Source organism: Erpetoichthys calabaricus, chromosome 14 (assembly GCF_900747795.2).
Source record: "Erpetoichthys calabaricus chromosome 14, fErpCal1.3, whole genome shotgun sequence".
NCBI lineage: Eukaryota > Metazoa > Chordata > Cladistia > Polypteriformes > Polypteridae > Erpetoichthys > Erpetoichthys calabaricus.
The window spans coordinates 59953925-59979633 of NC_041407.2; the positions used below are offsets into that span (position 1 = coordinate 59953925).

The following is a 25709-nucleotide window of genomic DNA, read 5'->3' on the forward strand; positions in this document are numbered from 1 at the left end:
CCAGAGTTGTTCCCCAACTAGTTTCTGCTGGGAGAGATACACAGGCTCCCAGTGACCTTGAATTGGATGTGTAAGTGACATACTGGAGAGACAGATGATGTTTTCTCAATATACCTTTGTGATTTGTTTCTTTATCTGAAAAATGATTTTATGTTTAATGCTTCACTGCATGACTTATGAATGTTTGCCTATAATTTCTTTACTCTAAAGAATGCTTTTCTTGTCCTATTCCATTTTTTATAGTGACCATGGGCTGTAACTGCAGTTCAGAGTATGATGACTGGATTGAAAATATTGATGAGTATTGTGAACATTGCAACTGCCCAATTGCACCTGAAAGCAAATATGAGGTGAGGACATTCTTTCAATTACTCGTTATTTGCTTGATTCTCTTACTGAAGGTGACTTGCATGATTAGGATGCCTTTAAAATTGTTTACAGATTTGTGCACTTAAATATTTAATTAGATCAATTGTAAGTGAAATGAGGTTCACACATCAAGTCAAAAGTGAGAAATGAACAAGCAGTCTTGTGGTTTAAAGTTCAATGTCCGAATCTTAAGTCCACAGTGTCAACCTAAGCACATTAAAGCAAACCTCCCTCAGGATAGGCAGGCTGCCAAGGGAGAGTGAAACTTTCAGAACAAGGCTATCAAAATATCATCTAAGGTAACATTTACTAGCAATCTCTCAAATACTGCTGATAAATAGAAGCAAGTTATGAAGGTCTATCATCCAAATTAACAATTTTGCTTTTAAACTGATTGGTCAGCTCCAAGGATTCTTTGGCTATCTAAATTCTGGGCTCCAATATTAGATATCTAATATTAGATGTGATTTTTTTTCAGCTTTGTACTTTCCATACCCTTAAAGCATTACTCAGAAGCATGTAATGTAATGATAGACTTGTGACGGATCACTGGCCTTTTTTGGAAAGTCTTAAATGTGCTTTCACACCATTTGTAAACTCTCTTACTGTATAAGAATACAGAGTGGCAGAGGGCCGGCACTGAGTAGCTGAATCCATCATACGCCACAGTGAATGAACTTCTAAATGAAGTTTAGAGTTACTATTTATCCTAACCAGCACATCTTGGAAACTTGGGAAGAAACCAGAGGGCTATGAGGAAAATAAAAAAAGAAAACAAATATGGGGGAAGAGTGCAAACTCCACACAAGCAGTGACACAATAGCCGTATCTAATCCATGTACAGTATCTATACATAGTATTTCAGTTCTTCTCATTTCTCTTGTTTCCTTCCACATTCCAAAGACTGGCATATTGGGTTAATTGGTAATAAAAATAATAATAATAATAATATATTTTATTTAACACTCAAGGTCACCTTACAATGGAATTAAATAACACTAATAAGATACAGGGAGATTCACCCGAGTATTTTGTTATAACTCCCGTTATGATGAAGCAATCTGAACCTAAAAAATACGCTGTATACCTTGACATATGTGTAATCGATTACATTACATGCAAAGGTGGAAGTGGTTTCTGTTTTCTTCCAGACACATTTCAACACAGCACTCCATGTTCCTGAACGTATCGGCAAGCATCTTGGGGGGAATAGCAGCAATTTCACATTGGATGTTTTCCTTCATATCTTCTCCAGTGTGAGGCTTGTTCTGATAGACTTTTTGCTTGAGCATACCCCAAAGGAAGAAGTCTAGTGGTGTCAGATCCAGCAACCATGGTGGTCAAAGCCCCTTTGAAATTACCCTGTTGCTGAAGAAGGACTCAATTTCTGCCATGCTCCTTGCCAATGTGTGACACGTTGCTCCATCTTGCTGGAAGAAACCTTCCGTTAACTCCCGATCATCCAGTTGATTGTGACATTGCCTAAACGAATTGGTGACCCAATAGGTTCGTACCATGAAGACGTGCTGCTCAATACTGTACACCACCATCCCGATGAGAAGTCGAGTGACTGAGTGAAGGGGTACGGGCAGTATGCACCCAGAAGTTGCAAATGGCGCCTACCTCATCGCTCCGACTCAGGGGCATCCCGGCTTGTTTGAAGGTCCATATACTGAGGAGCACATTGCACGTTGTTTCGTTCAGATTGTCTTCTTCCTAATGAGAGTTATTACAGAATATTCGGGACCTCTTTCGATTGAATCTCCCTGTATTAAAACAAAAAGGACGATAAAATCAAATAGCAATAAGGTACAGAGGTAGAAGCAAACATCAAACGTAACAGTGTTAAATACATAATTGGTATGCCAGTTTGAAGAGATACATTTTGTGAACATTTTTAAAATGTGTTATTGAGTCTAATTGACGCATGTGAGAGGAAAGAGAATTCCAGAGTTGAGGAGCACTATGAAAGAATGCTGGAGCTCAAGGTGAGCCATTGTAAGAGATGGTCCCCTTAAGAATTATAGACTGGCATCCCATTCATAGCTGTTAACCAATGTTGTCAGTGTTGACTATTGTTCTTTATAGCCCAGTAAAGGAAAAAAAATCAGGTTATGGAAACACATTAGTGCGATGTATGTTAATAAAGTCATCTCTAACAAAGAGGCTATAAGCTTTGCTGGTATTTTGGAGAGATTTGATTTTTTACCAGAACTGACAAAGACCCTGTTAGTTTAATCACCTGTTCAAAGTGATTTACTTCAAGGATTTACACTCTGCTTCACTGAGACCAACAATAAGATGAAGTAGGTACAGAACGGTTGAGTGGAAGTGTCCTTTTCTGAGCAGTGTAGCCTGCAACAGAACCAAGAATTTCTAATGATATGCAGTGTGTTTTATTCAAAATGAAGATTCTGATGCTGTATATTTAGCTATTTGCATAACTCGTCTAGGAGTGGCACAGTGATTACTACTGCTACCTCACAGTTTCAGCAACATGAGATTGAATCCTTTGCTGGGTCATTGTCTGTATGCTTTGGGCTTGTGTTCCCCTTTTTTTTCTGTTGTTACTCCAGTTTTCCTCCCACATCCACAAAGCCCTGCTTGGCAGGTTAGTTGGTGACTCCAGGTTGGCCCAATGTGAGTGTGAGAGAGGACCTGAGGACAAGTGGTCCCTGGGATGGATTGGTGCCCCATACATTGCTTTTCTGCTGCGTTGTGTTTGATGCTACATGGGATGGCCTCTGATCTCCTATGACCCTTGTTTGGGTTTACCAGGTTAAAGAATGCTATGTGTTATGCTATGCAAACATGAACAATAAGAACCATCAACAACTTTATTATATGAAGACAGCCATGCAAGTGTCTTACGACAAAGGTAAAACCTAACATATGTGACTAGGCAGCCTTCATTTTAGTCTGTAACATGAGATGTTTTAGAAATTATGACAAAATATTAAGAAGCATGGTTGAAGATTAATGAAATGACAGTAGAAGTGTTGTGCTAAGGGGCCAGACACTGACATCTGACATAGGCAGTCCAGCTGCATATGTCCACACTTTGAATAGCTAAAGTATTCCCTGTACGACCCCATATAAAAAATATGAATAGCTACCAAAGAAGAAAAATTCCCTGCATTGCCACTGGGGAGCATTTCGCATGGAATCCAGATCTCATGGCTTTGTTAATACAATGAAATAAAAGATTTTAGTGCAGGCCGTTAGATGAGTTACCAGACGTTTTCTAGGACTCATGTGTATGAATTAAGAGGGCAGGATAAAAAGCAGAGATCTTTATTATGCTACGCAAAGTGAGACTTACAGTGGGCCAAGGGCAAAAACTTTCAATTATGGAGGAAACATATTGATGTTAGCTGTTTCCTCACAGAGCACTCTTCCATGAGGCAGATTTGTAAGTGAGATATGGATACTTCTCACACGAAACACATTTTCACACACAGAGCTGAATCCACATGATGACAGCTGTTGCTTTGTGCAGCTACAGGAATGTGTACCTTGAGAACCATTAAGTTGACATTCTTTTATCCAGCTGTTTTCTTTACCTCTTAATCCAGTACGGGCTTATGAAGGCTGCAGCCAACTCTGACAGCTCTGGAAGCAAGGCAGGAATCAACCCAGGAAAGGAACTAGTCCATCACAAGGCACACTAACTCATGTAGAAGAAATCTAAAATTGATTGTTGTAAAGAGGAGACAAAACAATGTCAAAGAGATTGGGCACCACCCTGGTGACCCAGTATAATTAGAGTATTTAGAAATATGAAATATACACAACAAGTTGCAGATGCGTCTTTTCTGATGAGAGCTCAGTGTAGAACTAATTTTAAAATGGCCGAGCTTCCAGTCATATGGGTTCAGGGCAGGAAGAGGTGGGTCCAGGAGGGCAGATAGCAGTGACATCAGTGGTGGAATGGCTGTCAATCTTTCGTTCTTCAGAGGGAGGATGAGAGAAGGGTAATTACCATCAGTAAAGCCCTTAAGCTGGCTCTCATGCACACTTGCAGGACACCATTAATGTAAGATACATGTCTTTGGGATGTGGTGGGGAACCACACTAGAAGAACATGCAAACTCCACACAGGCAACACCTGTAAATCTAGGACTCTGGGACTGTGAGTCTGCCATCATTGTTCTCTCCTTCAGTCAGTAATGTTTTGAAAAATGTTAGTAGCCGCAATTGAGGAGCTATTCTGGACTGAATGATGGTTTCTCAACATTTTTCTGTCTATTCTTAAGTAATACGTCCAAATTAATCAGTAGCTGGGCTACAAGAGCTACATAGACAGAAACAAACTGACTTCATTTTATATAGCACAATTTTAGATTGTATACCATGCCAACGCACTTTACAAATTAGGATACATTTTTAGTGGCTGCACAAGCCCATTAAGGGTCTCCTAATAGTTTGGAAGCCAGAATTGAAACAGCACCTTTGTAGTTTAGAGTTCAGTTCCTTATCCACTATGCCACCCTGCACAGGAGGCAGAAAAGGCTCAAAATGTTAAACATCATGTTACACAGCAGAAACAAAGCCAAAATCATCTGTGAAGTTGAGCAAATATTTACACACTCCACATTTCATCGCATCTGCCTATGAGCTCAAAAAGTGAACACCCCGATCAGTAAGGAGTTAAAGCCTTATAAGTTTGTTTGCAAATTGAGATTAGCAGCTTACATGCCAGAAAACACACAAGGTGCCAAGACCTTAAATAATGGGATTTTGTACTTTTTAAACAGATGACATCATAAGCGAGGGGGCCAAGGCACATTTTAGGAGTGGGTTTCCTTTTGTTATTGACTTAAATATAGCTAAGCCCCCAGGCCTGACCCTTGGCTCCCAGAGGCTTTAGTATGAGTCATAGACAGAGGTTGTATTGGAAATTTCAATCAATCAAATGTGTTAATGTCTTTTGGTTTTACATCTAAAGACTGTAAAAAGAATAAGTAAAAACAAAGAAATGACTGGTGGTAAGGTACAGCTGGGAGCAGCACTTCGATCAATTGTGGCTCTCCGAAAACTGTTGTCAGAGAAGGTGTGGCATGAAGGCTGTTTAGATAAGGACTGACTTCATGAATTTACAGTAAAGAGCAGAACCAGAATTTCTTAAAATTCATTACATAACAGCTGCAAGTATGTCAGTTGTTTTTCATTTATACAACTAAAAGAATTGTCCTTTTTGTTTTCTACTTTTATTTGGCCTAGCAATTGCAAACATACAGAAAAAGTACTGAAATTTATTGTTTAAATATCTGCCAAATATCTTTGGTGTAAAAAGTTATTAATTAGGAAGAGAAGCATTCTGGCATATTCTGCCTCATTTTCCCACTTGTAAATTAGAGCAGGGTTTCCCCAATCTGGTTGCTCCCTGTAAACAGTTAGCATATTTTCTTTGTCCCAACTTGAATTTTAATGTTTAGCAAATTTAATGTGCCCTGTGATGTATTGGTGCTCTGCCCAGGGTGGACTCCTGCACTGACGACAACTCCTTTGACAGATGCTTCAGCTCTGGACTGTAATAAGAGGCCTAAGAAAATAAATTGACTTATTAATCTTGTTTGGCATCGGTCAGGTTTCATATGCTTGTGATGGTTGCAGCTGCCATACTTTTTGAACCAGGGACCGTCGATAGTCATGAACTGAGGATGAGCCAGGCCATTAGGACACATAACAGCAGGATAAGGTGCAAATAGTGCTTTCCATTCACAAATCCAAATTGAGTGCAAACAGAGCAGTGGCTTCATACATTGCAATAAACAAACAAACAAACAAATGAATAAAAAATATTCTTTTTCTGTTCGGCTGCTCCTGTTAGGGGTTGCCACAGTGGATCATCTTTTTCTATATCTTTCTGTCCTCTGCATCTTGTTCTGTTACACCCACCACCTGCACATCCTCTCTCACCACATCCATAAACCTTCTCTTAGGCCTTCCTCTTTTCCTCTTGTCTGGCAGCTCCATCCTTAGCATCCTTCTCCCAATATACCCAGCATCTCTCCTCTGCACATGTCCAAACCAATGTAATCTCACCTCTCTGACTTTGTCTCCCAACCGTCCAACTTGAGCTGACCCTCTAATGTACTCATTTCTAATCCTATCCATCCTCATCACACCCAGTGCAAATCTTAGTATCTTTAACTCTGCTACCTCCAGCTCTGTCTTCTGCTTTCTGGTCAGTGCCACCGTCTCCAACCCATATAAATAAATAATACAAGATTAAAATAAAGTGTAATTTCCGTGGAGGATAAATGTCCAATAAATGAGCAATACATTAATTTACAAAACAAGGATAAAAGCAATTAATCCATTTGTTAATATCCTTTAAATCATGCTGCTGCCACTCTAAAACCAATACCTCCTCTACTTAACCTTTAGGGGTCTCCTCAGCCTGAGGAGAGATCTACAACAGACGCACTCAACCTTCAACAGGCTCAGATTTCTGCCACTATCTCAGCAGAGTGCCACTCTGAGCCTCACTCCCGTCTCCCGCCACCTTTCCTCGAACTTTAGCCAAGATACATCCAAAGCAGTAGGTCGCTCCTGCTCTCTAGTGTACTGAGCAAGGGCGACCCCTGCCCCTCAAGTGCTGGCTGTGCATACCTCTTGGCCATATTTCTGCCCAGACTCCTTTATACTCCATTTGGACACAGGTCCCGAAACCATGGACCTCGTAGCCCTAACAAGGAAATTGGCCACAGCACACATCCGTACGAGAATATCTGGCCAGCCAACTCCCAATCAATACCTCTGCACCACTCGTGCATGCATCCATGTGCATTTGCACCTGCCTGGAGATTGAGTGCTCTATTTTGTTTATTTAAAATTGTGCATTGCCACAGACCTCTCTCACTACAGTGCTTAGACAGAACTTAATAACTTGCATATTTGACCTGTGTCACTTTTGCCTTTCTCATGGTTTCCAGCATTCTCCCATATTTCAAAGAAGTGTGTGATTAGTCTGATACGAGTGCTTATGATTTTCTGCATGAATGTGCTTTTCAGTATCTTGGTGTCCAATGCAGGGCTGGCACGTTTTTTGCTTGTTATGCTGCCAGATTCTTTCTGGTTCCATGTGACTCTTTAATGGAAAAAAGTGAGTAAGAAATGGATATGTTGAAAATAGGAGGAAACTTTAAATAGAAGAAGAGCAATATATACATATAAACATATATAGAATATTGTTCTTGCTGTGCATCAGTTTTGGTTGATAAAAGATTTATGGTCAAAGTTCTTGTAGTAATTTTCAACATGTGTTCTCATAAGCTAATGCTGTAAGGAGATCTGAATTGTGCATTACACCCTCCCTGCCTGAGACAGATCATCAACACCTGTAACTGCAATATATTAAAGTGACTCATAAATTTCACATTTTATTAAGGATTATAGTCTGTCAGATTCATGGAGGTTGTTCAATCTATATTTAAGATAATATTCCTTGTTCATATCAGAGTATCACTGTTACACACAAATTGATCATTTTTATTATAACTTGCTGCCCTCAGTCCAGTCTTGCGACTATAATGCTATTTTTATTTCTGACCATATTCCTTATATTTTGCAAGTCAAATTATTCAGCTCTATAAATGCAACTAGCATTTGGCAACTCAGCTAACTGATGCAGAATTTGCCAAATTACTTTCTACACAAATTAATGTTTTTATAGACACTGATATATCACCAAGTATATCTTTGAAAAACACTTAAAGCATACTTGAGTGTACAAATTATCTCATAGGTTGGGTTATAAATCTAATTAGCGTGGTTTCTAAAACTTATCAATATTAAAAATTGCCCAGGGCTGTGGTCTATAAATATGCTTTGCCACTGAAAACAAAATTACATTTCTTTGACTATATGAGAAAATGAGGAAGTAATTTTTTTAATTATGGTATTCTCATTATGGACATGAAGTAAAGTTCAGAATATGACCATAGAGATTTACAAAGGTGTTTGGACCAAATTTAGACACACAGAAAAATAATTAACACATTTAAATAATATTATGACTTTATACATACTGGAGTGTAGTGAAAGTGATGCTCATCCCAGTGATTTTTTGATAAAATAGAAATTTTCCGGTTTGACATATTGTGCTCAGAGGTGCTGGTTGAACCACTCAGGCTCTCCGAAATTCAGAAGGCCTACATTTCTTACAAAGTGGGAAAACCACAGGCTTAGATGGCTATCCAGTGGAATTTTATAAATAGTCTTCTTTTTAATTAGCTCCATCTTGGCTGTCTATTTTAGTAATCCACACTCATCATTGACATATGTACTGAATCGGTTGGATAAATTCTTTATGTTTTTCAAGGTTGTTTACAATTAGTAATAAGCGAATCCAGTCACCATGGCCTCACGAGTGGGGAGGGTTGCATCAGGAAGGGCGTCCAACATAAAACCTGTGCCAGATCAGTCATGCGGGTGAGAAACAGAATATCCATACCAGATCAGTCAAGGCCTGGGTTACCAATGACCGTCATCAATGCAGCTTTTCAGCAGAGTATTGGTAGAAACTATGCTACTCCTGGGTGAAGAAGGAGAAGGAGAACAAGAGGGGGAAATCAGGTTCAAAGGAAATGGAAGAGGAAGAATGAAAAATGTGTGGAGTACAAAGTCGTAACTTTGAATGTTGGCACTATGAACGTCAAAGGGGGAGATTTGGCCGATATGATAAAGTGGAGAAAGGTAGATGTACTCTGTGTACAGGAGACCAAGAAGAAAGGGAGTAAGGCTAGAAACATTGGAGGTGGGTGCAAACTGTTCTATCATGGTGTAGATGGAAAGACAAATGGGGTAGGTATAATTGCAAAGGAAGAGCATGTTAGGAGTGTTTTGGAGGTGAATATAATGTCTGACAGTGTGATGAGCAGAAAGTTGAAAATCAAAAGGGTAATGTTAAATATCAACCTTTAACCGCCACCTTATCATGGTGGAGGGGTTTGCGTGTCCCAATGATCCTAGGAGCTCTGTTGTCCAGGGCTTTATGCCCCTGGTAGGGTCACCCAAGGCAAACTGGTCCTAGGTGAGGGATGAGACAAAGAGCGGTTCAAACCTCCTATGATGAAAGAAAACTTTGGACAGCGTTTTCCCTTGCCCGGACGCGGGTCACCGGGGCCCCCCTCTGGAGCCAGGCTTGGAGGTGGGGCTCGATGGCGAGTGCCTGGTGGCCGGGCCTGCACCCATGGGGCTCGGCCGGGCACAGCCCGAAGAGGCAACGTAGGTCCCCCTTCCCATGGGCTCACCACCTATGGGAGGGGCCAAGGAGGTCGGGTGCAGTGTGAGTTGGGTGGTGGCCGAAGGCGGGGACCTTGGCGGTCCAATCCTCGGCTACAGAAGCTGGCTCTTGGGACATGGAATGTCACCTCTCTGAAGGGGAAGGAGCCTGAGCTAGTGCGCGAGGTCGAGAGGTTCCAGCTAGATATAGTCGGACTCACCTCGACACACAGCTTGGACTCTGAAAACAATCTCCTTGAGAGGGGCTGGACTCTCTACCACTCTGGAGTTGCCCCCGGTGAGAGGCGCCGAGCGGGTGTGGGTATACTTATTGCCCCTGACTTGGAGCCTGTTCATTGGGGTTTACCCCGGTAGACGAGAGGGTAGCCTCCCTCCGCCTTCGGGTGGGGGGACGGGTCCTAACTGTTTGTGCGTATGCACCGAACAGCAATTCGGAGTACCCACCCTTTTTGGAGTCCCTGGAGGGGGTGCTAGAGGGCATACCTTCTGGGAACTCCCTCGTTCTGCTGGGAGACTTCAATGCTCACGTGGGCAATGACAGTGAGACCTGGAAGGGCGTGATTGGGAGGAATGCCCCCCCCCCCCCCCCGATCTGAACCCGAGCGGTGTTTTGTTATTGGACTTCTGTGCTCGTCACGGATTGTCCATAACGAACACCATGTTCAAGCATAGGGGTGTTCATATGTGCACTTGGCACCAGGACACCCTAGGCTTCAGTTCAATGATCAACTTTATGGTCGTGTCATCGGACTTGCGGCCACATGTCTTGGACACTCGGGTGGAGAGAGGGGCGGAGCTGTCAACTGATCACCACCTGGTGGTGAGTTGGCTTCGATGGTGGGGGAAGATGCCGGTCAGGCCTGGTAGGCCCAAACGTGTTGTGAGGGTCTGCTGGGAATGTCTGGCAGAGCCCCCTGTCAGAAGTAGCTTCAACTCCCTCCTCCGGCAGAACTTCGACCACTTCCCGAGGGAGGTGGGGGACATTGAGTCCGAATGGGCCATGTTCTGTGCCTCTATTGTTGAGGCAGCTGACCGGAGCTGTGGCCGTAAGGTGGTTGGTGCCTGTCATGGCAGCAATCCCCGAAACCGTTGGTGAACACCGGCGGTGAGGGATGCCGTCAAGCTGAAGAAGGAGTCCTACAGGACCCTTTTGTCCTGTGGGACTCTGGAGGCAGCTGATAGGTACCGGCAGGCCAAGCAGAATGTGGCTTTGGTGATTGCTGAGGCAAAAACTCGGGCGTGGGAGGAGTTTGGGGAGGCCATGGAGAACAACTTTCGGACGGCTTCGAGGAGATTCTGGTCCACCGTCCGGCGTCTCAGGAGGGGGAAGCAGTGCAGTGTCAACACTGTATATGGTGGGGATGGTGCACTGCTGACCTCGACTCGGGACATTGTGGGTCAGTGGGGGGAGTACTTCGAAGACCTCCTCAATCCCACTAACATGCCTTCCAATGAGGAAGCAGAGCCTGGGGACTCGGAGGTGGGCTCCCCCATCTCTGGGACTGAGGTCACCGAGGTGGTCAAAAAACTCCTTGGTGGCAGGGCCCCGGGGGTGGATGAGATATGCCCGGAGTTCCTCAAGGCTCTGGATGTTGTAGGGCTGTCTTGGTTGACACGTCTCTGCAGCATCGCATGGACATCAGGGACAGTGCCTCTGGATTGGCAGACTGGGGTGGTGGTCCCCCTCTTTAAGAAAGGGGACTGGAGGGTGTGTTCAAACTACAGAGGGATCACACTCCTCAGCCTCCCTGGAAAAGTCTATTCGGGGGTCCTGGAGAGGAGGGTCCGTCGGATAGTCGAGCATCGGATTCAGAAGGAACAGTGTGGTTTTCGTCCTGGTCGCGGAACAGTGGACCAGCTCTACACCCTTAGCAGGGTCCTAGAGGGTGCATGGGAGTTTGCCCAACCAGTCTACATGTGTTTTGTGGACTTGGAAAAGGCATTCGACCGTGTCCCTTGGGGAATCCTGTGGGGGGCACTCCGAGAGTATGTGGTACCGGACCCCCTGATAAGGGCTGTTCTGTCCCTGTACGACCGGTGCCAGAGCTTGGTCCGCATTGCCGGCAGTAAGTCGAACCCGTTTCCAGTGAGAGTTGGACTCCGCCAGGGCTGCCCTTTGTCACCAATTCTGTTCATAACGTTTATGGACAGAATTTCTAGGTGCAGCCAGGGCGTTGAGGGGGTCCGGATTGGTGGACTCAGGATTGGGTCACTGCTTTTTGCAGATGATGTTGTCCTGTTTGCTTCATCAGGCCATGATTTTCAGCTCTCTCTAGATCGGTTCGCAGCCGAGTGTGAAGCGGCTGGGATGGGAATCAGCACCTCCAAATCCGAGACCATGGTCCTCAGCCGGAAAAGGGTGGAGTGCCCTCTCAGGGTTGGTAGGGAGATCCTGCCCCAAGTGGAGGAGTTCAAGTATCTCGGGGTCTTGTTCACGAGTGAGGGAAGAATGGACCGTGAGATCGACAGGTGGATCGGTGCGGCATCTGCAGTGATGCGGGCTCTGCATCGGTCTGTTGTGGTGAAAAAGGAGCTGAGCCGCAAGGCGAAGCTCTCAATTTACTAGTCGATCTATGTTCCTACCCTCACCTATGGTCATGAGCTATGGGTAGTGACCGAAAGAATGAGATCGCGAATACAAGCGGCTGAAATGAGTTTCCTCCGCAGGGTGTCTGGGCTCTCCCTTAAAGATAGGGTGAGAAGCTCAGTCATCCGGGAGGGGCTCAGAGTAGAGCCGCTGCTCCTCCACATCGAGAGGAGTCAGATGAGGTGGCTTGGGCATCTGATCAGGATGCCTCCTGGACGCCTCCCTGGTGAGGTGTTCCGGGCACGTCTAACCGGGAGGAGGCCCCGGGGAAGACCCAGGACATGCTGGAGGGACTATGTCTCTCGGCTGGCCTGGGAACACCTTGGGATTCTCCCGGAAGAGCTAGAAGAAGTGGCCGGGGAGAGGGAAGTCTGGGCATCTCTACTCAAGCTGCTGCCCCCACGACCCGACCTCGGATAAGCGGAAGAGGATGGATGGATGGATGGATGGATGGATGGATGGATGGATGGATGGATGGATGGATGGATTGATGGATGGATGGCATTTACTTTGCAAGTGGGATGTGAGATGGAAGAGAAAGGAGATTTCTTGAGTAAATTAGATGAAATGGTGGAGAGTATACCCAAAGAAGAAAGAGTGGTGATTGGAGGAACCTTAATAGGTATGTTGGCGAAGGGAACAATGATGATGAGGATGTGATGGACAGGTGTGGCGTTATGTTGAAATGAAAGAAATGAGAGAAATATTGAAGGGCAGATAGTGGTTGACTTTGCCAGAAGGATGGAAATGGCAGTGGCGAATACATAATTTAAGAAGAAGGAGGATCACATGGTGACTTATAAGAGTGGAAGTGCATAAAGGTGGACTGTGTCCTATATAGGAGATGTAATGTGAAAGAAACTTCAGACTATAAAGTGGTGGCAGGCCATAGTGTAGCTACACACCATTGATTGGTGGTATGCAGGAAAAATTTTGAGGTGAAGAAGAGGAAGAGAGTGAGAATGGAACCAAGGATGAGGTGGTGGAAGCTGAAAGAGGAAGGCTATTGTGTGAAATTCATAGAGGAAGTGAGTCAGGCACTGTGTGGTGGTGAAGACAAGATATATGATTGGAATAGCACAGCTGAAGTGGTAAAGGAGAGGGCTAAGAAGGTGCTTGGTGTGACATCTAGACCGAGGAAGGACAACAAAGAGACTTGGTGGTGGAATAAGAAAGTACAGGAAAGCATAAAGAGGAACAGGCTAGTAAAAAGAATTGGAATAACTAGAGAGATGATGAAAGCAGACAGGTGTATAAAAAGATGCAGCTCAAGGTGAAGAGAGCTGGTGAAGGCTAAGGAAAAGGTGTTTGTCTAGCTATAAGAGAAGTTAGAAACAATGGAAGGAGAAAAGCACTTGTACCGATTGGCTAAACAGACAGACCGAGTCGGGAAAGACATGCTGCAGGTCAAAAAAGATCCAGATGGAAATTTGCTGACAAGCATGTGTTGAAAAAATGGAAGTACTTTAAAGAACTTATGAATATAGAAAATAAGAGATAGTGTAGGTTGGATGAAGTGGAGAGAGTAAATCATGAAGTACCGAGGAATCTGCAAGGTTGAAGTTAGGGAAGCTATGAAGAGGATAAAAAGTGGAAAAGCAGTTGGCCTGGATGATATACCAGTGAAGACATGGAGATTTCAGTCTTCCATGGCTTCTTCCGTGCATCTGCCTTGTGTACTGCATTCCTGCACTTTCACACTGCTGGTTCTGCTTTGCACTGCTCATTTATGAAGTGATTCGGGCTACCATTTAACTTTTTTTGTTTGTTTTAGATGAATTTTGTCAGTTTATTAGATCGTATGTTCTTGCCCAAGGAATACTTTTTTTTTTTCAATTTAAATTTTAAGTGCATCACAAGTTTATTTTTCATTCTAAGTTATTGGGGTTGCTAGACTGCATGTCATGGTTACTAAGGACCACCTGAATGACTTGCATCACTAAGGCTCGGTAATAAAATTGGTTTTTGGATTCCTCAGTGTGAGCTCTAATGAATGAAAAATACATTTTTGAGTTTGGCTTTTGTGGGGTCATGCCTTCATAGTAAAGTGCTTTTTCAAGTATGGATTTTTATGATGACAGCTCCCTTTCCAGTCATAAATAATTTCTGAGTTTTGATTTTTGTGTTTTCTTCTTCTTGAAGTACTCTGTGCCTCCAGATGTGACAGATGTGCTGGTGACCTATGATTCACGTTCACCGCCTACATCCCCTCACCCTGGTAAGTTAGTCTGTATTTATTTAGTGCTCAGTTGACTCTTTGCACAGACACCAGCACCATATCCTTTTACATACTTATCAAGATTTGAACAGCATAGTGAAATCCTTCATGAGCAAGTAAAACAACCCAACATGAAAGACCTTGATGGTTAAAGTTTGTATTTAAATGTAAAGCACGTGAAATGTGTACCTTCTATAAGATAATTTCTGTATATTGTAGATTTAAGCAGTTAACATGGCACTTGCATTATTGAAAAGGTAAAATGGAGAAGTAAGTGAGTAAAGAGTAGCATGTAACCTAGGAAATTAATTACTGGAAAATGTTGGCTTGTTTAAATCAGATTATCCTTCTCTGAGATGAATGGCACTGATAAAGCTACATGATAGCATACAATTGAATCTTATCAGGGGATTTACCTGCTAAGCTGGATAATGACAGAGGTGACACAAACTGAAAGCATCTTACTTTGACTTACTTGTGTAAAATCCAGTTAGAAAAAGTTAGTGAATGGGGATCAATAGTGCGCTTTCACAAAATGGCTATTCATTTTGGGTATTCAATAGTGTGTATAAATCCCAGGCAAAATTTTTCATTCATTTCTGTTTTATGTTCCAGATAATCTGGTTGTTGCCATTTACAGCTATGAACCAACACACGATGAAGACCTTGGTTTTCAAAAAGGAGATAAGATGAAAATACTCAGCAAGTAAGTCATAAATGGATGCTTTTACAAGTCAGTCACACATATCTGTTCACATTGCCAATATTTCATTTTGTGTAACAATAAAAAAAAAAGATGTACTAACTTGACTCCACTTTCTGAGGACATAATGCATCAATATGTCACACTGCACTCTTGTTGCATCCGCATACCAAAATGCATCCTTCTGATCATTCACATCTCAGTCCTTTTGCTTTTTGCTTTGTTTTACCCCCGTAAAACTGGCTAAATGTTTTAGAAGTCAGGTGTGGTAGTTTGCCTAATTGCCCACCTCAAAATGTTGTCAAGTAATATTTTTTGTTCTTTTTGATTTTTTCGATGGGGGAGGTGCTAAAGCTTTAGATTTGTCAAAAATTTCGATGGATCTCAATGTTTTAGCGTCCCCTAATACTGAAAACCCTGATATCTCAATGATGAGTGTGTGTCTGTTTGTGTATGTGTGTCTGTGTGTCACAGTTTCTTGGGGACAGTGTAGAGCTAAAACTACTGGGCGGAAAAAATAGCAAACTCAAAACTTATGCCTGTTACGAGATGTCGATGTGCTGATTAGTTTTTGAGCAAAATCGGGCAGGTGAAAGAGGCACTCTAGTAAAACTCTCAAATCCTGTAATTCTGCAATTTATTATGAATTCTTCTCGTCAATTGCTATCGTGATGACCTATTTTATGATCAGAAAGATCAGCATCTGAGCGATACATAATTACTTAAATGGTATAGAATAGTTTGTGTAACATAGTTCCTAGGGCACAAAGCCTGCAGACGCAAATGTCCAAATTTTTAAATGTCTGGACATTCATGTGTTTTCAGCAAACAACATTATAATACAGTATATACCCTAAGTTCTTGTCTATAAGCCGCGGCTTATCTAAGGAAAAAAGTTGTGAAAATGAAAAAATAGAATATCGGCTTATACATAAGTCCAGCTTATACAGTAATCCCTCCTCCATCGCGGGGGTTGCGTTCCAGAGCCACCCGCGAAATAAGAAAATCCGCGAAGTAGAAACCATATGTTAATATGGTTATTTTTATATTGTCATGCTTGGGTCACAGATTTGCGCAGAAACACAGGAGGTTGTAGAGAGACAGGAACGTTATTCAAACACTGCAAACAAACATTTGTCTCTTTTTCAAAAGTTTAAACTGTGCTCCATGACAAGACAGAGATGACAGTTCTGTCTCACAATTAAAAGAACACAAACATATCTTCCTCTTCAAAGGAGCAAACAAATCAATGGTGCTGTTTGGCTTTTAGGTATGCGAAGCACCGCGGCACAAAGCTGTTGAAGGCGGCAGCTCACACCCCCTCCGTCAGGAGCAGACAAAGAGAGAGAGAGGGAGAGAGAGAGAGAGAGAGAGACAGAGACAGAGACAGAGTTTGTTTTTCAGTCAAAAATCAATACGTGCTCTTCGAGCTTTTAAGTATGCGAAGCACCGTGCAGCATGTCGTTTCAGGAATCAGCTTTACAAAAGATAGCAACGTGAAGATAATCTTTCAGCATTTTTAGACGAGCGTCCGTATCGTCTAGGTGTGCGAACAGCCCCCCTGCTCAATCCCCATACGTCAGGATCACAGATAGTCAGCGCAAGAGAGAGAGAAAAGTAAGCAATCTAGCTTCTCAGCCATCTGCCAATAGCGTCCCTTGTATGAAATCAACTGGGCAAACCAACTGAGGAAGCATGTACCAGAAATTAAAAGACCCATTGTCCGCAGAAATCCACGAACCAGCAAAAAATCCGCGATATATATTTAAATATGTTTACATATGAAATCACAATTTAAATGACCGCTACGCACGCGTGTTGACTCGGCGACGCCCAGAGCAGAAAGAACGCGCTCCGGCTGCTCCAACCACGCCATGCGGGGAGTGAGAGAGACGCCAATATCTCACAGTCTCTCCCCCCTTAAAGAAATTAAATGGGTGCGAGTGAGACCACTGACCTCCCTCCCTTCTATTAGTTATAGGTTATAGTACGTTCGGCTTATCCATGAATCCAGCTTATCTATGATAAGATTTTATTTTAAAAATTCGTATGATTTTTGGTCTCCGGCTTATACACGAGTCCGGCTTATAGACAAGAACCTAGGGTACTTGTTCTTTATTTCTAATTTTTCTCTGGATATTTTGAATGTTTGTTTATGGCCTTGCAATAAATACAACATACAAAAATAATCGTTACAGTGGATTCAGAAAGTATTTCAATTCTTTCATATTTTGTTATGTTTCTGCCTTTCCTAAAATCATTTAAGTCATTGTTTCCCCACATCAAGCAACACTCAATTCACCATAATGACGAAGCAAAATGCAGGATTTTAGAAATGTTTGCAAAATTGTTAAAAATAAAAAATATCCCAATGACACAAGTATTCAGACCCTTTTCTATAGCGCTTGATGTTAGGTTTCCCATTCTATTGATCATTGTTAAGATGTTTCTACATCATGTTTGGAGTCCACCTATGGTCAATTCAATTGATTTCACATGATTGGGCAGGGCACACACCTGTCTATAGGAGGTCGCACAGTTGAGCAAAACCCAAGCCATGAGGCAGAAGGAAATGCCTGCAGAGTATTTAGACAGGATGGTGTCTAGGCACAGATCTGAGGTAGACTTAATAAACTTTCTGCAGCGCCAAGGATTCCAAAGAGCACAGTTACCTTCATAATTCTTAAATGGAAGAAGTGTGGAATAACTAACCATGATTTTTCCTAAAGCTGCCCACCTGGCTAAACTCGGCAACTGTTAGAGAAAGACCTTGGTAAGAGAGGTGATGACAACCCCAATGAGCAATGTTTGAAGATGGGAAACATTTCCAGGACAACCACCACTACAGCACTTCACTGATCTGGGGCTTTATGACAGAGTGGACAGACAAAAGCCTCTCCTCATTAAAAGAAACATGGAGGCCTGCTTAGAGTTTGCAAAAAGGCAGCTAAAAGACTCTCAGACTGTGGGAAACAAGGATCTAATGAAACGAGAGTGTCATGTCTGGAGGAAACCATTCATCACTCTCACCTGAGCAATATTGTTCCAACAGTGAAGTATGGTGGCAGCAACATCATGCTGTGGGTTGTTTTTCAGTGATCAGGATTGAGGAAAAGCTGAATGGAGCAAAGGACAGAGGTATCCTTAATAAAAAAATCTGCTCCAGCCAGCTCTGGACCTCAGACTGGGCCAAAAGTCCAACATGAAAATGACCCTAAGCACAAAGCAAAAACAATACAGGAGTAGCTTAGCAACAACTCTGGGAATGTTCTTGAGTTTCGTAGCCAGCACTCGGACTTGAATCTCTGGAAAAACTGGAAAATAGCTGTTCATCAACGATCTCCATCCAACCTGACAGAGCTTGAGAAGATCTACACAGAAGAATGGCAGAAAATCTCCAAATCCAGATATCTGAAGCTTGTCACATCACACCCAAGAAGATTCCAGGCTGGAATCATTGCTAAATGTGCTTCAGTGAAGTATTGAGTACACGGTCTAAATACTTGTGTCACTGCGGTAGTTCAGTTTATTTTTTATTTTATTTTTTTTATTCATTTTCAAAATGATTCTAAAGTCCTGTTTTGCTTTGTCATTATAGGGTATTGAGCTTTGCTTATTATGGGGAAAAAATCATTTATATCACTGCGGTAGGTCTGGTGCCCTGCCCGGGATTTGTTCCTGCCTTGCACCCTGTGTTGGCTGGAATTGGCTCCCCCGTGACCCTGTGTTAGGATATAGCGGGTTGGATAATGGATGGATGGATGGATGGATGAATTTATATCATTTAAGTGCAAGGGTTCAACATAGCAAAATTTGAAAGTAATGACTGCTATCTTGATCTGTTAATTCTACCTGACACCACTCATTTAACTGCTTTTTATCATAATTGGAGGGTTCTCTCTGTCATCCACCCATCTGAAAATTAAAGAGGAGACTGAGGCATGTCTTGGTCATGTGTTGGCTGAATTTGTAAATTCATGTTAACATTGCAACTAGTTGACAATTTTTTTACTTTTGCCACAATCCTTTGGGCTGAGTATACACATTTTCTGTAGTTTTAAACTGTTCTCTTTGTAAGTTGGCATAGCTAGTATTAAAGATATCACTGATAAACTACTGCAACAACAACATTTATTTATATAGCACATTTTTGTACAAGCAATGTAGCCCAAAGCACTTTACAAGATGACAAGCAGAGTTACGTATATGAAATGAAAAACAAAGACAGCAGTCTGATAATGCTATTCAAAATTTGCATGTGAGTATTGATATAGTAGCTGTAGCAGCAGCCAGTATGGAATTTAAACCTCAGGCGTAGGGCTGTGAGGAAAGGAGTTTTAACCACTGAATCACTAGCTGTTTAGTTTAAATGTAAATAGTAGCTAAATGCAGAAATACATATGCAATAATAATATACATTTTTTAATACATTGTTCATCAGAATTAGTACCTCAACAGCTTAACTAAATTTGGGCTCTGAATTCAAACCCAAAATATGTTGATGAGGCCATAAAACAAGTATGTCTCCTGTGACAGAGATATCAGAGTACACAAAGGAAACATCCCAAGGCTGAAGACCAAAAATAAATAGAATGTCTGGCTAGCGAGAATGAATCCCTTTTAAACCCTTTATCACTTTATAATGGCAATAAAGACATTGTTTGTGATAAGCCAGTGGTTTCCTCTTTATGCACATGTAAACATTTTGCAATGGGCAGCAATATGCATCATTCTCTTAGGTGCTCTGACGTTTCTGCTTTCCAATGAAACATCAGACTTGCAGTACTGAAGGTGGTTATGAAAGGTCATGAAAAACTGTTGTGACTTTATGTAATGCTAGTTTGACTGAAGCAATGAATTAAGGTGGATAGAAGATTAGATTTCACTTGAACTGTCAGTAAAATACTGTAAATGATAGAAATAACTTAATAATAAGGTTATATAAATAAGCAGTCTCTGCGGTGGGCTGGCGCCCTGCCCAGGGTATGTTTCCTGCCTTGCGCCCTGTGTTGGCTGGGATTGGCTCCAGCAGATCCCCGTGACCCTGTAGTTAGGATATAGCGGATTGGATAATGGATGGATGGAAATAAGCAGTCTTATCAAAGTATTGAGTACTAAACCCTTACAAACCTTTATTAATTCTTTAGCATTATTGATATAATGGCTTAATAATATAACTCCGTGTCCACAGCAATGCAACCCAAGGTACAAGACAGGAAATATGCAGCTGGCAGCGCCAACACCACCTTAACTCACCTAAATGGAGTCAATTTAGACTCTCCTGATAGCCTACACAACACAAGGGTCTGAGTTTAAAATCTGGGCAAGACAGAGCCACATGGTGAGAATCACATCCTGCTTGCTGTGTTTCTCTCTGTCATTTCTCATTAGTCATCTCACATCACTAATCATGTTAAAGTTTGCTTAACTTTAGGAAGTAACTCCTATTCAGTTTCAGCTTTTGAGCTGTCATGTCAAATATTTAGATCCACATAAAAATGTGAGATGCCAATGTCAGTGGAGTCAGTGGGGTTTTTGACAAGCCCTTCGGAGGAATGCAGCAATAGCCTTTTCTTCAAAGCTTCAACTGTATTTTTTTAGATTTTGAAAATGCTAATGATCGAAGTAGGATCCAAGTTAATTTAAACAAGACCAGCACAATGCATGTTTACGTACAGTACATACAGATAATTGTGTTAGAAAATGTATTTTGTATGACAAAACCTTTGACATGTTCATGTTGTTTCATCACCTCCTCCTTTTTATGGACACCATTGTTGACAGTCTTAAACTGTTTGTTCACAGAAATGGAGGGGAATGGCTTTTGGCACAGTCCCTGGCAACTGGAAAGACGGGTTATGTCCCATACAACTTCATCGTAAAGATGGACACCATGGAAACAGAACCGTGAGTCAATCTGATCACAGCATGTCGAAAAATGTTTTCATTTATGAAAGTCATAAGTCTTTACAGTAATGTGAACAAGTACCTTCTCAAATGAAGAGCAAAGCAGTCAACTCTTTCCAGTCACTAATGAAAACTGAAAACAAAGCTGGCCTCGTCTGTGTTGCTGATCGCTCTTCTGTTGTTGTTGTTCTCTTTCAGATGGTTTTTCCGAGATATCGGCCGTCTTGAAGCACAAAGGTTACTTCTGGCTCCAGGAAATGCAGCGGGCTCCTTCCTTATCAGAGAGAGTGAGACGACCCCTGGTAAATACACTATCTATGACAAGCTGCTGAGCATTTCCTTCTCTTGAAACAAATCACATTATCTGACTGAGTGTGGGTTTGTACTGTAGACACAAGTAAAAAAAACAAAAAACTGGAGACTATTGATTCATTCTATGAATTTAACTAGATTTATATTATTAACAAAGTAACATTTTCAATGTAAATTCCTCATATTCATTTTCCATAGATCACATGCAGTCAAAAGAGAAACAAAGGATACTTAAGCATCCTTGGAGTGGAGTGTGCCTTCCATTTTCTAAACAGTTTACACTCTTAACACCTGGCAGGCGAACAGCAATCAATTCTTAACTCACGTGGTAGCCAGCAGACTGACCTATGAAGAATCCATTCATCCATTCATTGATTTCAAAACTGTACTTGATTAAATTAAGGGTCATCGGTGGAACAGAGCCTATGCCAGTAACACTGGGCATAAAGCTGGAGCCAGACATTTATGTGATACCAGTTAGTCACAAGACACATACTGTATAAACATAGAGATGTGGGGAGAGTACCTGAACAAATCCAAATCGTATTATGTGATATCATCTACTGTTGAATTCTGCCATGTACTTGTAATATTTCTATTGCACTATTATATTGTATTGTATTGAGGATTACTTGTGTTCTGTTCTGTGTATTGTATTTACCCCTTTTTTTTTTTGACACCCACTGCCTGGCCCAACTTACCTAGAAGGGGGTCTCTCTTTGAACTGCCTTTCCCAAGGTTTCTTCCATTTTTTCCCTACAAAGGTTTTTTGGGAGATTTTCCTTCTCTTCTTAGAGTGTAATGGCTGGGGGGCTGTCAAAAGGCAGGGTCTGTTAAAGCCCATTGCGGCACTTCTTGTGTGATTTTGGGCTATCCTAAAATAAATTGTATTGTATTGTGCCTGGAGAAGCACTTGCACAGACATTCAGAGAACATAAAAACTTCACACAGTCCTGGGCTTTGGAAGAGTGAAGTAGCTCTTGGTAACCATTGTGCCACCATTTGATGAAAATCCTTCTGGACTCAAGGGGATAGCCGGGTTAGGACTGTTAGAAACATTGCTTTTGTACCCAAGGGGGGCAGTACCTCAAAGGAGGTGATAGTAGATCATGACTTAACTGCTGTCCTCTTCTTCAACTGTACTTTTAAAGGTGAAAGAAAGGTTTTTTTTGCCATTGTCACTCTGTTACAATTGTTTCATTGAGCTTTTTGTAGCAAATGAACTTAAATTTGGAGGGGTGGTGGCACAACAGATGCTGCTTCTGCTTCTTAGCTTCACAGCCCTCCTAGCCACTCCACTGCCTCCATAGAGTTTTAATGTTCTCTCAATGTTCATTTATCTTTTTCTGGTGTTCTAGTCTCCTCTCAGACTCAACTGCTATGTGGTGAGTGAGTGTGCCTTATGGTGCATTGGTGTCCTAACCAGATTTGTTTGCTTTCCCTCTGTCACTCTAAAAGAGTGTGTTCACTGAATGGACCATTCTGGTTCAAACCCTGAACCCTAAGGCACTTGGTATTAAAGCCACATTTACGTTTATGTTTTGCCTTTTTTCAGTCATCTGCCCACCGTTTTTAACCTGTGTAGTGAGAAGTTAAGCAAAATGACAACTTTTATTGGCTAACTAGAAAGATTACAATATGCAAGCTTTCAAGGCAACTCAAGCTCCTTCTTTAGGCAAGATGTAACCTGTGTAGTAAAACTATTAGTCTATGGTGTCAAAGGCTGAAGCATCATTAATCACTATTAGTTGTGGTATGTGCATCACAGCATAAAACATGTTATCTACTTTGAGAAGGTTTTTATTTAAATTTGTTACACACTTCAGGTTCTTACTCGCTGTCTATAAGGGACTTTGACAGCAGCCAAGGAGATCACGTCAAGCACTACAAGATACGTAACCTAGATTCTGGAGGCTACTACATCACCCCACGGATTTCCTTCAATACTCTGCGAGACCTGGTGCAGCATTACACACGTAAGTGTCATCCTCGCCTCTGGTTGTGACGTGCGTTTGATAATCTCTGCGCCAGTGTTTTATGACTTTGATTAAAAGAAAAGTGGAGGCAGATGTGACCATATCTTAATCACTTCTGTCTAATAAGTCAGGCAGTAGCAAAGATGTCACTGTGCAGCAAATGAACTCAACTGGAGTTTAACAGTTTGTTTCTTTGCTTACTCCACATGCCTGACATTGTGATTTTGTATAATTATTGTAACATGGTGCAGTGTTCTGTAAGTGTTTGAACAGACAAGCATGACTTATGGATTTTATTTTTATTGGCAGGAAATGCGGAAGGCCTCTGCACACGCTTGACCAAACACTGCCAGACACGGATGCCACAGAAACCTTGGTGGCAGGATGAGTGGGAAATTCCCAGAGAGACGCTGAAGCTTGAGACAAAACTGGGGGCTGGTCAGTTTGGAGAAGTCTGGATGGGTAGGTGGCTGGCTACATATTAAAAGAGTATGAATCAACCTCTGCCCTCATTTTAAAATGATAATAACAAAAAGTCTTTGTGCTTAACCTGCTATGACAATGAGCGGACTATGATTTCAAGAAACAGAAAAGAAGGAAACACCCGTAGAGCGTTCAGCATGCCTTGGTGATCACTCCTCACATGCACCTCCTTATCAGAGCATCTGCTTCAGCTTTGTGGTCTCTTACACAAGGTGGCTCAGTTATGAGTGACTGACATTATACAAGAAAGGCAACCATTACTTTTTCAGTTTGCTTTATGCACTACGTTGTCTTCTATTCTACTGATTTCTGTATCTTGAATTTTCATATTACCAAATTTTTGGAATTCAGAATGCAATGACTTGGAAATCCTAAGTCACTGTTTAAAATAGCAAGGGCTGATACACAGTAGCGTTTATTGTATGGTTGGTCTGCCTGGGTCTGTGTGAGTTTACTAGTGGACTTCCAGTTTCTTCCCACATCCAAAAGGTGTGCAGGCTGGGTTGACTGGTGAATCAATGCTGGCCTGGAGTGAGTGTAGCCATGAGAGTGATCTCTGATGAACTGCTGCCCCAACCTTAGTCGATTCCTGCTTTGTGTTCAGTGCAGTCAGGTTAAGGCTCTGCCAAAACGTTATAATTTATAATATGTGATAGACAATGGATGGATGTGTACCTGCCCTGATTTTATTATTTTCTAAGATGTAGTAATATGAAGAAACTTTCCATCACTTTATGACCCATTTTTATCAGTTTTGGGTCAGGGGGAACCACTATTAGATATAAAGTGGGAACCAAACCTCGATGTGGCTCCAATCCATCATGGGATACTGTGGAAGAAATGAACATATTCATTAAAGAAAGAAACTTATCCTGTACTAGGACGCGTTTGATAAAACCTCTTTGAGACAGAAACCAGGCAGTAGGAAACTTGTCCATTGCATCCTTTATTTACTCCTCAGCAATTGTTGAAGAGAGAGCATTCATCACAGTAGTCTGTTACAGAATGATCAGAATGGTCAAAAATACAAGGGCAGAAGTCCATTTTTTAGAATAGCTGAATTTACATAACAGTGCTGATTGATGCATACATTTCCTCTGATTGGTTTATTGACTTAAACCCAAATAACTTATCTAAATAAACGTCTATTCAACTAGACTGTTGTTCTTCCCATTTCTCCTGGGTTCAGCATTTACCCTTGAAATCTCTATGCATTGTTATAACTGTCCAGTCTTGTTGTTTACTGGACATTTCTTAATCATCTCCTTGTACATTTTGTGTATTACATCAACCTTTCTCCTTGTACATTCTTGTCTTTTATTCACTTAACCATTTCAGCAGTTCTCTTCACGACAATTCTAAAACAAATGCTTATACTTCTGCGCTCTAATGTGGCAGCAACACCGATCCCCTCTTCACCTAAACATTTTATTTTTAAATTTATTGGGGTTTTTTTTATTATTTTTTAATCATAATTAAATTATTGATACAACTTTTGCTGTTTATAATGGGAAGCTATTTTAATGAGGGGGCACCTTTATGTGTTTGTTGTGTAGAGCGTGGCTCCCAAGTTCAGTCCCTGGACATTTCTGTGGCTGTGAGTGTTTTTTCTCACCAATTTCACAATTTAATTGATCTCATTGTTTGGTGAGCCATCCTTTTCTATTCTCTTATTCTAAAAAATCCTAAAATATATTTACCTTTGCCTGGACTTTAAATACTTAATTGTCCATTGCCATTTTCTTTTTAATTAACCTTGTTCTATAGAGTTTACCTCCTTAATTGTATCAAAATGCTGAAAACACCAAATGCTAAAGAAGTGCAAACATTTTAGTGCCATATTCAGTGGTCTGCTGTTTGAAATGTTTTTTAACAATCAGACAAGTAAAAAATGGCAGTGAA

At 41.7% G+C, this 25709-nt stretch overlaps 2 protein-coding genes across 2 annotated transcripts in view; both read left to right on the plus strand.

Annotated features, from left to right (window-relative positions):
• eif3i (eukaryotic translation initiation factor 3, subunit I) overlaps positions 1-25709 on the plus strand; it is a 342432-nt gene that overhangs the window by 190076 nt on the left and 126647 nt on the right. The gene's annotated exons all lie outside the window — the stretch shown is intronic.
• The window catches only part of lck (LCK proto-oncogene, Src family tyrosine kinase), a 104859-nt gene that overhangs the window by 30380 nt on the left and 48770 nt on the right, over positions 1-25709 (plus strand). Inside the window, exons 2-8 of the mRNA XM_051918745.1 lie at positions 244-350; positions 14351-14426; positions 15042-15132; positions 20935-21036; positions 21235-21338; positions 23175-23324; positions 23634-23786. Coding sequence (XP_051774705.1) covers positions 249-350; positions 14351-14426; positions 15042-15132; positions 20935-21036; positions 21235-21338; positions 23175-23324; positions 23634-23786 — 778 coding nt within the window. The 5' untranslated portion in view covers positions 244-248. The remainder of the gene's footprint in view (positions 1-243; positions 351-14350; positions 14427-15041; positions 15133-20934; positions 21037-21234; positions 21339-23174; positions 23325-23633; positions 23787-25709) is intronic.